This window comes from Microcaecilia unicolor, chromosome 2 (genome assembly GCF_901765095.1).
Source record: "Microcaecilia unicolor chromosome 2, aMicUni1.1, whole genome shotgun sequence".
Lineage (NCBI taxonomy): Eukaryota > Metazoa > Chordata > Amphibia > Gymnophiona > Siphonopidae > Microcaecilia > Microcaecilia unicolor.
This window is the reverse complement of record NC_044032.1, coordinates 225,021,786-225,034,305: the sequence shown is the minus strand read 5'-3', so window position 1 is coordinate 225,034,305 and position 12,520 is coordinate 225,021,786. Positions and strand designations below refer to the sequence as shown.

Below are 12,520 nucleotides of genomic sequence, written 5' to 3'. Positions count from 1 at the left end.
CTAGTAAGAATGGAGAAGCAAAGCAGCTGCTGTGTGTAGCCCACCACTCCTTGCCTTGGAGCTAATTCAGCAAGCATGGGTTGAGCAGGAGCAACTCTACCATTGGACTGGGATTCAGCTTAGGCCTCTGCCCAGCAACAGCCATCACCTACTCCCTTTCCTACCTCACACTCACTAACCTAATGTATGGGGGAGGGGGGAGGAGTTTTCTCTTTGAAAACGTGCATGCAAGCTTGCTTGTACAAATTGCCATGGGCCTGCCAGCTGCTTGCAATGTTTCATTCTATCTGTCATAATATCATTAATTTTGACCTTTGTTGTCTTTCCAGTGATATTGTTGGCTTCACTCAGCTTTCAAGCACCAGCACACCCCATGAAGTAGTGAACTTTCTAAACAAATTGTACACTACCTTTGATGAAATTATAGACCATTATGATGTCTATAAGGTGGAAACAATTGGTGATGCATGTAAGTACTGTACTGAACTCTTTTTCCTTCAAACACATTATTAGTAAAATGCAAGTCCTTTTTCATTAATTTTGAGACCATGAGATATTTCTAGCTGTTGAATACTAAACAAAGTGCATGATGGAGATCCATAATGGAAGATTATACTAGACAAAATATTTGAAGAACATAATTTGGATTGTTGCTTTATACAATCAGTTTCAATGGGCTTAGCCATGGAAATTTCAGAGAGTATACTCCTTTTTGTACGGAAAAGGCAAGTCATTATCATCATTTAGTAGAGACAACTCAGAGAAAGACAGAGCAAGAATGGTAGCCATAGAAAATTCTAGACAATGCTACACATAAGCTTGTAAAGCACTAAAAATCATGAAAGGGACAAAGAACCCTCATAAATGTATATTAAACCTGCATTATTAGTAGTATTATCACTGTGGCTTTGCACAGCCTGCCAGATACTCTTGGTTATATTTGGCATTCTAAATATTGAGTCCTTCCTAAGAACCTATAATATTCAGAGATATTAGCAGAGGATGTGGACAGTTCAAATCAGCACAGCTTTCTATAGTTGACAGATGTTGATTTTGTCAATACTCAGTGCATTCAGATGTTGTTCTAGGTCTTTTGATATTTCTCCAAAAGCACCAATTACTACAAGGACCAATAGCGCAAGCGAGAGCTCATTATAGAAGCTTAAAATATTCTGGATAAGTATGTACATGCTTTGTGGACATTCAAGGAATGCCTAATGTGCAATGATGGTTCCATTGATTCTACCACTTATCCCTCATGGGAGATCATGGTAAGAAGGGATAGAACTGAGCACATTAAATATTGTAAAAATATACATTTCTAATGATTGCAATCTAAGGTGATATATAATACGCAGCTAAAATTTAATGCCAAGAAGTGCAAAGTGATGCACTTGGGGTGCAGAAATCCAAAACAGAGAAACCGAATAGGAGGGGAGAGATTAGTAAGCTTGACTCAGGAGAGAGACCTTGGGATGTTGGTGTCGGAGGATATGAAGGTGAAGAAACAATGTGACAAGGCAACAGCTGTGGCCATAAGGATGCTAGGCTGCTTAGAGAGAGGTATAACCAGCAGAAGAAAGGAGGTGTTGATGCCCCTCTACAAGTTGTTGGTGAGGCCCCACTTGGAGTATTATGTTCAGTTTTGGAGGCTGTATCTTGTGAAAGATGTAAAAAGACTGGAAGCGGTGCAAAGAAAAGCTACAAAAATGGTATGGGATTTGCGCTGCAAACCATATGAGGAAAGTCTTGCTGACATGAATATGTATACCTTGGAGGAAAAGAGAAACAGGGGTGACATGATACAGACGTTCAAATATTTGAAAGGTATTAATCCGCAAATGAACCTTTTCTGGAGACGGGAAGGTGGTAGAACTAGAGGACATGAATTGAGGTTGAAGGGGGGCAGACTCAAGAGTAATGCCAGGAAGTATTTTTTCACGGAAAGGGTGGTGGATATGTGGAATGCCCTCCCGCGGGAGGTGGTGGAGATGAAAACGGTAATGGAATTCAATCATGCGTGGGATAAACACAAAGGAATCTTGTTTAGAAGGAATGGATCTACGGAATCTTAGCGGAAATTGGGTGGCAACAGTGGTAATTGGGAAGCAAAACCGGTGCTGGACAGATTTCTACAGTCTATGCCCTGATCATAACTGAATAGATATGGAAACCATTCTTCCCGAGGGAAACATTTTGGAACCTGATACAATCAATGGTACTAAGCCACCTAGATTACTGCAATGGAATTTATGCAGGATGCAAAGAACAACTCATAAAGAAACTTCAGACCGCTCAAAACATGGCAGCCATTCTTATATTTGGAAAAACTTGATTCGAAAGCACCAAGCTCCTTTGTGAAAAATTACACTGGCTCCCAATCAAAGAACCTACTGCTTTCAAAATCTGCACCCTGGTTCATAAGATTATCTACGGCGAGGCCCCGGGATACATGACAGCCCTCATTGGCTTACCAATCAGAAACACAACTGGATCAACATGAACATATCTAAACCTCCACTACCCAAGCTGCAAAGGACTCAAATACAAATCAACTTATGCATCCAGCTTTTCCTACATAAGCACACAACTATGGAACGCACTACCAAAAGCCGTGAAAACAACCTATAACCACCTAAACTTCCAGAAATCACTAAAAACCTACTTGTTCAAAAAGGCATACCCTACCGACCCTACTTAAATACCTGGACCCTGCGACACTACGAAACCAAAGAACGTAATGGATATAACTTAACTCTTCCTCTAAACAACTCCCTAATTATGTCTGTGCCACATGAACCTTATTCTACCATAACATCACTGTGTAACTGATTATACCATAATTGGCGAACGCCTTTAAGGTACTATGTAAGCCACATTGAGTCTGCAAATAGGTGGGAAAATGTGGGATACAAATGAAAGAAAGAAAAAGAAAGAAAGAAAGAAAGAACAGTGCTGGGCAGACTTTTACGGTTTGCGCCCTGAGAATGGCAAGGAAAAATCAAACTCAGGTATACATATAAAATATCACATACCATGTAAAATGAGTTTATCTTGTTGGGCAGACTGGATGGACCGTACAGGTCTTAATCTGCTTTCATTTCATTTACTATGTTCCAGGATCATTTTATCAGTCAGAAGATAATTTATTTATTTATTTATTTTATTGCATTTGTATCCCACATTTTCCCACCTATTTGCAGGCTCAATGTGGCTTACAAAAGCCTGTTATGGCATCACCATTCCAGGGTAGCAAATACAATTGGTGTTACAACAAGATCAGGGATGAGAAAAAGATCTATACAGACAGTTATAGGAAGATACCTATCAGAATAGGGTGAAGTGGTACAGTGTTATGATTAAGTTACTGTCCGTGCAGGACATAAGGCGTCAGAAACAGATTATCACACAACGAAGGCGTGGAGTCAACCAGCGCTGAAGAAGACTCTTTGGCTGGCAGGAGTTGGGGACCCCCACCAGCAAACAAGGTACCTGATGCGGCGGGGGGGGTTTGCGGTGGCGGCGGGGGAGGTCGGCGGTGGAGAGAGGCGGCTAAACAGTGCCTCCCCACCTCGGGCTCTGGCCCCCCCCCCCTCTCGCCAAGGTCTGGCTACGCCCCTGGTTTGAACGTTATTGGCAGACAGATTATTGACTTGTAGTTGTTTGGGACGGTCCCTTTTGCTGGATCTTTTTGCAAGAGGTAGGTCTTCCCAGTTGTTTTTCAATCTGCTCCCCTTGCAGTATGTTATTGAGCTGTTCAGATGTTCTTGGATGAAAGCTAGTTAGATGTTTGAGCCAGAACAATGCAAATGGTCTTTTCCAGGTGCTGTCCAGTTCTTGAACTTCTTCTTTGCTCTTTTTTCAACTAGTCTAAATGTTATTACTAGCCCTTAAGAGAACATAAGAACATAAGAGTAGTCATACTGGGCCAGACCAAAGGTCCATCTAGCCCAGTATCCTGTTTTCCAAACAGTGGCCAAGCCTGGTCACAAGTACCTGGCAGAAACTCAAATCGTGGCAACACTCCATACTACAAATCCCAGGGCAAGCAGTTGCTTCCCATGTCTATCTCAATAGCAGATTATTTACTTTTCCTCCAGGAATTTGACCAAACCTTTTTTAAACCCAGATACTCTAACCACTGTTACCACATCCTCCAGCAAAGAGTTCCAGAGCTTAACTATTCGTTGAGTGAAAAAATATTTCCTACTATTTGTTTTAAAAGTCCATGTAACTTCCTCAAGTGTCAACTAGTCTCTGTACTTTTGGAATGAGTAAAAAAAAATCAATTTACTTCTACTCATTCTACACCACTCAGGATTTTTTAGACCTCACTCATATCTCCCCTCATTCTTCTCTTTTCCAAGCTGAAGAGCCCTAACCTCTTTAGCCTTTCCTCATACGAGAGGAGTTCCGTCCTCTTTATCATTTTGGTTGCTCTTCTTTGAACCTTTTCTAATTCCACTGTCAGACTTCTTTTTGAAAGAGAAGGACGCCCATCTTTCGACACAAATTGGAAGTTGGGCGTCCTTCTCACAGGGTCGCCCAAATCGGCATAATCAAAAGCTGATTTTGTGCATCCCCAACTGCTTTCCGTCGCGGGGATGACCAAAGTTCACGGGGGTGTGTTGGAGGCATAGTGAAGGCGGGACTTGGGCGTCCTTGACCCATAATGGAAAAAAAAGGCGTCCCTGACGAGCATTTGGACAACTTTACTTGGTCCTGTTTTTCTTACGACCAAGGCACTAAAAGGTGCCCGAATTGACCAGATGATCACCGGAGAGAATCGGGGATCACCTCCCCTTACCCCCCCCCCCAGTGGTCACTAACCCCCTCCCACCCTCAAAAAAATCTTTTAAAATATTTTGTGCCAGCCTCTATGCCAGCCTCAATTGTCATACTTAGGTCCATCGCAGCAGTATGCAGGTACCTGGAGCAGTTTTAGTGGGTGCAGTGCACTTCAGGCAGGCAGACCCAGGCCCATCCCCCCCTACCTTTTACACTTGTGGTGGTAAATGTGAGCCCTCCAAAACCCACCAGAAACCCAGTGTACCCACATCTAGGTTCCCCCCTTCACTCATAAGGGCTATGGTAGTGGTGTACAGTTGTGGGTAGTGGGTTTTGGGGGCTCAGCACACACGGTAAGGGAGCTATATACCTGGGAGCAATTTCTGAAGTCCACTGCAGTGCCCCCTAGGGTGCCCAGTTGCTGTCCTGGCATGTCAGGGGGACCCGTGCACTACAAATGCTGGCTCCTCCCACAACCAAAGGGCTTGCATTTGGTCATTTCTGAGATGGATGTCCTTAGTTTCTATTATCGCCGAAAATCAGAAACAACCAAGTCTAGGGACGACCATCTCTAGGGATGACCTAAATGTCAAGATTTGGGTGTCCCCGACCGTATTATCGAAACGAAAGATGGACACCCATCTTGTTTCGATAATACGGGTTTCCCCGCCCCTTCGCCGGGACGTTTTGCGAGGACTTCCTCAGCAAAACTTGGGCATCTTTTTTGAGATACGGCAACTAGAATTGAACGCAATACTCAAGGTGCAGACGCACCAAGGAGCGGTGCAAAGGCATTATAATCTGGTTATAATGTGGTTGAAAAACCTGTTCAATCAACCACTTCAGTTTGTGTTTCTTTTAACCACACTGCTTTCTTGTTATAACCTTTATTGTTGTCCCAAAAGTGAACTGTGTCTCCTTTGTCATGCTTTTCGTGGTTTCTATTAGCTTCTCTACTGATATTCTGGTAGAAGTGCCTCTAATTTGACTGCAACAATTGGTTCTGCCTGTATTGGATGACTCTGACCTCATATCTGGCAATTTTCTTTGATGTTGTTATTACTTAGTTTAGTTTAGTTTATTCAATTATATTAACTAAGCGGATAACAAAATATCACATGCATAATCCAAAACAGATTAACACATTAAACCATTAAAAAACAACAAAGCTCCTTTCAATCCATCTCCTGCAGAGGAGCTTTTGAATCTCTATATCTGACTGAAATATAAATATAGACCTCAGTTCTAAAATGCTGCAATTTCCAAGGCTTTACTGATCCTCTTAGGACCCAATGATCAAAACTCCAGCGCTGTTCAGAACAACACCAGAGAAATAATGCACAATCAGTGCATCTTTACAACTCCTTCATGCTCAATGCTAATGAGATGCAAATATAGGCCGCTCACAGCATTCAGCATGAGAAAGTTGTTCAGGAGTTAGGGGCAGGACGGTGCCTGGTGCACGCGCTCAAGAATTGTGCATTAAGCACAGCTCTTAAGAGCATGCCCAGAATGCCATAGGGGAGGATGGAAGGAGAAGGAAGAGCTACCAGCTACTGGTAAGTGCAGCTGAAGGGGAATAGTCTGGCCCTTATAAATCAACTGGCTTCTCCTGTAAGATGTACTTGTGTAAATGACCCTAATGCAGCAGTGAGGTGTGAGAGAGAGAAATGAGGCCCCGATGATCAAAAGTGAGATGATAAAAATACCTTTTAAGATGTAGCTGCAAGATTTTCCTTCAGGAGAACAAGATTGTGTCTTGGTAATCGGCTATAAAGAAGACATTCCATTATGCAGTATGCCATAGTAGTCCTTATAAAGAGGCATGGCCTCTTCAGACACCTAATGCCAGCTCAGTGCTGCTCTTAGGTTCCCGGTGTTAAGGATGCCCTTGCTCAGGACACTCTTTATTTAGCATCAAAGGGAATACCAATTTGCCTTAGTTAAATTGTATTTGCATGGTATTTGCAGTATGCTGCGGCATGCTCGTTCCCTGCACTGGAACTGTCTGTGCATTCCGCAGTAGCAAATACAGGTGCTAGTTCAACACTAATGGCCTCTAGTGTCCGCATTTGCTTCTGAGCTTCGGGGCCTTAGTGTCTAGATCTAGGTGGTACGTTTTAACCAGATCTTCCTTGGCTTTCTTTTCTTTCGTGGCTTTCAGTTTGCTTGCATCTGATCTGGACTTTTTGATCTTATTTTCTAGTCAAATGTTCCACTGTAGTGGTGCACTAGAGTTTTTCTTAGCAGGCCCTGGAACTTCCTATCCCAGATCTTCTGTGATCACCCCTGTGCAATGTAGATGAGCTGGTTGATTTGTTCTAAAGTTGTTGATTCTATAGATTCAACCACTTTGTTCAGACCTCTCAGTACTTGAACCAGACCAGATCTTTTTTGGCAACAAGTTTCAGCGCAGGAAGTCTTTGTTTTGTTATGTGTTCTAGGATCTTCTGTTTCATTTTTTTGTTCTTGTTTTTGAGTCAGTGGATAATGTTGTATTCTTTGTGTTATTGGTTTAGAGGTTGCCTGGGGATGATAGTGAACAATTCCTTTGACCTCAGTATTCTCTACTGCTATTTCCCATGTTTCAGTTTGATGCATGGATGACCCAGTCATCCAGTCTCTCAAGATCTTCCTGCAATTTCTCACAATCTATATGCAATTGAGCAACTTGGAATAATTTTGTGTCATCTGCAAATCTGATCACCTCCCTCATCGTTCCCATTTCCAGATCATTTATTTATTTTATTCTCATATCATGAAATTATACATTTCAATAAATAATAGAAGCAAAGGAAAAGGGATATAACAGAAAACAAAATAGAACCCAATGTTCGAAACAAATGCTAAGCTCCTAAATTTGTATTCCTAAGTTATGTCCCTAAATGTGCATCCTGTTTTCAGCCACACTTAGAAGCATAAGTTTTCAGATAAAAATTCATCTTAATTTAAGAGCTTAAACGTCATGGGGGAATAGTCAGCCCACTGTGGTAAGCGGCTTGCAAGCCATTTCCAGCCACAGGCTGATCTAACCCCGGATATTCAATGCCAGGGCAGATGCAGCCCCCAGCTTTAAATATCTGGGTAATGATTACTGACCCAAAAGTTAAGTGGGCACTGGCAAATATTTAGACTGGTGCCCAGTTAACTCACCACATAGGATAGCTGTTGGCTGTCCTAACTTTATGCAGTAATTTAGCTGGTTTAGGGGACTGAATATCACCACTAACCAGCCAAGTTGGCACTCTGCCCTAACTCTGCCCCAGCCCACCTCTAACCTAGTTAACAGATAGCTGATTAGCAGAGATATTCAGCACCACTAATAAATTAAGTGCCACTGAATATTGGCACCACCAACTGTAGGTGTTGGCTTCGTTGGAGTTGGAGGTAAAAGATCACCTTCTGTAGGTGTTGGCTTCACTGAATATTTTGGTAGCCAGCTTGCTCAGCAGGTTTAACCCTTTTCAATATAGACCCCAACACTTATAAATTTAGGCCTCCTATTCATTTGCCTAGATTTATGGGTGCAATTTATGATCCTAGGACTAGATTCTATAAATGGCACAAAAAAAAACCCCCAGTGCCTAGCACTATTCTATAAAATACACTTAGAGCGCTCAGTGCCAGCAACTGCAACTACATTTGGGCACAACCATTTACACTAGTGAAAACCTGATGTAAATCCCCACATGTAAATTAGGCATGGATCCCCTAAATTTTAAATTTTAGGAGCACCCTGATCTGTCCATGCTTCTCCCATGCCCCCCCCCCCCCTTTTCAGATCCATACACTAAAATTTATGCACACCTAAAAATATGTGTGTACAAATTCTAATTATTGCCAATTAGTGCCGATAATGGCTTGTTCTTGCTCAATAATCGGCGTTGATTGGCTCGTTATTCAGTTAAGCTGTGCACAGAAATAAGACGCAATTCCATATTTGCACACGCAACTCAAAACGCCTTATATAGAATCTGGGGCTAGCACTGAACATCAATGCTAAGCTTCTAACTTTTGCCCCGTCCTAAATCAGCCCCTGTTACCATCCACTTTTTATGCTCCTAAATTAAGGAGTTTAGTGAAAGTTTGAGTATAAAGTTCTGCACTCAGTCCTAGCACTTTTTCAGAGCCCAATTTATGAGCACAACTTGTCCTGCCTGTGCTCTGCCCATGTGTACACCCTTTTGCCTTTAAGTGAAATGTAAGGGGCCTTTTACTAAAGAGTGTTAAGTCCCAATTCATTCATAGTGCGGGAAAACAAACTACCACAGAACATTTTAAAGCATTTTGCAGTACTTTGCCTGTTTGTGCGCTAACTGCCATGTCAGCTATTTTTTAAAAATATTTTGGGGAGGTGGCATGCCATGGTTGGAGAATGGGCATGGAAGCATTAGCCAGCTAGTGTGTTCACATTAGCTCATGTTAATTTACTAACACAGACTTGATGCGGGAGCACGCCTCATAAATAGGAGGTGGAAAAAGCTCCTGTGTTAATTTTTGACAGGTATTGCATGCATTAGCACACAACCTGAAATTCAAAAATTAGAAAATGCGCTAAAAAGTGCCACGTTTAATCTGGTCTTAACATGCAGTAAAGTCCTACATTAGAATGCGTTAAGCCCAAATTTCAGCACGCTTTATTTATTTTATTTTATTTATTTGAATTCTGGTAGGTACACTGGGTATTTCTGTCCCTGGAGGGCTCACAATCTAAGTTTATACCAGAGGCAATGGAGGCTGAAGTGACTTGCCCAAGATCACAACAGCAGCAGTGGAATATGAACCGGCCACCTCTGGATGTCAAGACTGGTGCTCTAACCACATACAAGGGCCCTTTGGGGGGAGATAGAAAGGAGGATTGATTATGATTATATGACATTTTTATGCTGATTCAAGAGTTTTCTTTTGGTGATCTTGTGTTCATTCAATTATGTTACAAGTTATTTTCAACTGTATTTTGGAATGTTTAATAAAGATTGAATAATGAAAAGAAAAAAAAAAGTAAAGGGCCCCTAAGTTAGGTGTCTCATTGCAGGATAGTGCTTAGGCACCCTACTGGTACTTTCACAGTTAAGAGTACACTTATGTGCATAAGTGCTAGTATTCTGTGCATTTACATGCCCAAGGGGTAAGGTGCCTAGATTATAGAATTACCCATTAAGCCCAAGGGCAAACCCATCCACAACCAAAAATTCATCCTGCAATACTCTTGGTTTTGTTGTCAGGGAAAGAAAACCCTAATCCAGATTCTATGTGGGAGAACTTAGCAATGGATAGGGTGAGATTGCAGCTGGAGCTGGACCGGAGGAGAAAGAAATCATCCATCCAAGCTAATATCACAAAACTGTGAAAGAGGAGAGAGCCACTTATCCATTGCTCTGGTTAAGGAGCTATAAGAAAGAAGGTATAGGATCAGACATGATGCAGTTACAGTAAGAGGTGTAATAGGGGTCCTTGACGGAACTCAACACCAGTCCAAAGGGATCCTAAATTGCAGCAGGGAAGTGAGGGAATCCCAGGAGAGGATACAGAGAAGGATCAGAAGTGCCATTTTGTCAATTCATCTTGATATTATGGATGCAACAAGAAGGAAATGTATCATCCCCAATCTATTAGTGTTGAAGACATTTTACAGAAAAAGACTTTTATTTTGCAATACCATATCCTGTCTGGAGAGTCTTTGTGATCAATCTATAATCCTTGTGCCATGGACCTTAAACTTATGTGCTGCCCATCAGAGAATCCCTACAGTGACTGAAAAAAGCGAGTTCAGTAAAGTGGTGCCCTCTTGCTTAGAGGGGTACCTGGGAAGAGGTTAACACTAGCAGGAATATGCTGTTAAACTATTATGCCCTGTGGATGCAGCATCTCTTTTCGCATAAACCTAGGACTGATGTTACTGCTTCTGGGGAAGAATTGCTGAGTTCTTCCTGGCCCTGAGCCAGTGCAACCAGTGCTGTGATAAACTGAGCAAATAAACTGTGATCTTGATCCCCAGGTACTGTAGATGAGGGAGGTGCTGACATTGAATCCCTGTGAATAAATTCAACTACACATTTTAACATTGTGAGAATGTTCTCATGTTCCTTTGGGGGCTGCAGGTTTGGAAGACTATCTTTTATATTATTGAGAAGATAAGAAAGTGGAAGGGGAGAAAGCAGGCAGGCATGTTGCCTAACTGGGCAGAATATGGGAGAGTTTCCTTCATTTCAGGGGCTGAAAAACTAACAGCCCCTGAAAAGGTGTATTCTGGCAACTGCAAAATACACCATTCAAACATGCAAAACCTTTATTCGTTCTAAATGATCTCAGTGTGACAGAGGGGAGAAAGCCCATTCAGCAATTCTCACCTGCCCTGCTTTCCCAGAGGAATCCTTACTTGTATTTGTAGTTTATTTAATATTGTCATTTATAGGGCTCCCCAGGCAAGCTTCAAATAATTTATAACCTACAGTGTTAGTCAAGAAATAAGGGATAAAGGGACATCGTTTTAAGAGTCAGACAAAAATCCTGCAGCAACATATGCAAATCTTAGGAAGGGTAATTTAAAAGCCATTTCCATGGATAAAATTCTGCATTATCTGCTTGGATTTGGAAAAGATATAAATAGGCTGCACATATTCTAGCAGGATTTGTTTATCCTTATACAAACATATGGGACTCCTTTAACCTGGCAACAGAGGAGGGTCTTGACAAAATCTTGAGAGGCCTTTGACCATTCACTTGGATGCTCAACCCAAGCCTATCAAAAATAGTGCAGCAGGCAAGCAGGGGCGTCATAGAGGGTGCCGGGGGCCACCGGGGGCCACTGAAGTCATGCCTTTCTTTCTAATGGACAACTGTCAACATCATTAAAAAGAGAAATGGTGCATGCTCTGCTAAAGAACAGTTTTGACCAGGACAAGCTCAAAAGTTACCAGCCAGTATCTAATAGCCATCAAACACTGGCTAGATTTGTGTCAGTCTGGATTCAGAGCTAGTTATGGAATGGAGATGGGCATTGTAATGTATCCCTATTAGATGATCTTCACAGAAATCAAGACATGTGATTCGCCTTGGCATTAAGTACTGCTGGATTTCTCAGCAGCTTTGACACTATAGACCACAATATTGTACTATAATGACTGGTAGAAACAGGTATCAGTGGCACAGTATTTGCCTGATTCAAATCCTATTAGATAGGCAACAGTCCGTACTGCTCAGCAGTGGTGTTTCTTGGTCGGCTGCCACCCGGGGTGGATCGCAGCTGCGCAGCAGCGTCGTCCATCCCCCCTGGGTGCAGCATGACCCCCCCCCCCAGCGCATTACCTCCAAGCCCCCCTCCCCGGTGCATTCTTCCTACTTGCTGGGAGCAGCCGCGCTGCTGTCCGCTCCACCGGTTCCCTTCTCCCTCTGTTATTACTTCCTGTTCTGGGCCAGAGGGAGCAGGGAACCAGTGGAGCCAACAGCCACGCAGCTGCACCTTGCACCCCTCCTGCCGTGTACACCCGGGGGGAACCGCACCCACCACCCCGTCCTCAGTACGCCACTGCTGCTCAGTGGCTCCTCGTTGACCTGCGGGGTACCAAACATATCAGTTCTGTTGCCTATTTTGTTTAATATCTACCTCAACCCACTAGCTGAGCTGATTTGGTTAATGAATACTCAGTTCTACATCTATGTGGATTTCATGCAGCTACTGATATCACATACCTGATATCAACATCCCTGTTGGGAGCTACAAACTCCCACT

General features: G+C 42.6%; 1 protein-coding gene across 1 annotated transcript in view; it reads left to right on the top strand.

The window, feature by feature from the left end:
* Positions 1-12,520, top strand: part of LOC115461921 (atrial natriuretic peptide receptor 1-like) — a 145,895-nt gene that overhangs the window by 95,880 nt on the left and 37,495 nt on the right. The window contains exon 19 of the mRNA XM_030191971.1: positions 330-469. Coding sequence (XP_030047831.1) covers positions 330-469 — 140 coding nt within the window. The remainder of the gene's footprint in view (positions 1-329; positions 470-12,520) is intronic.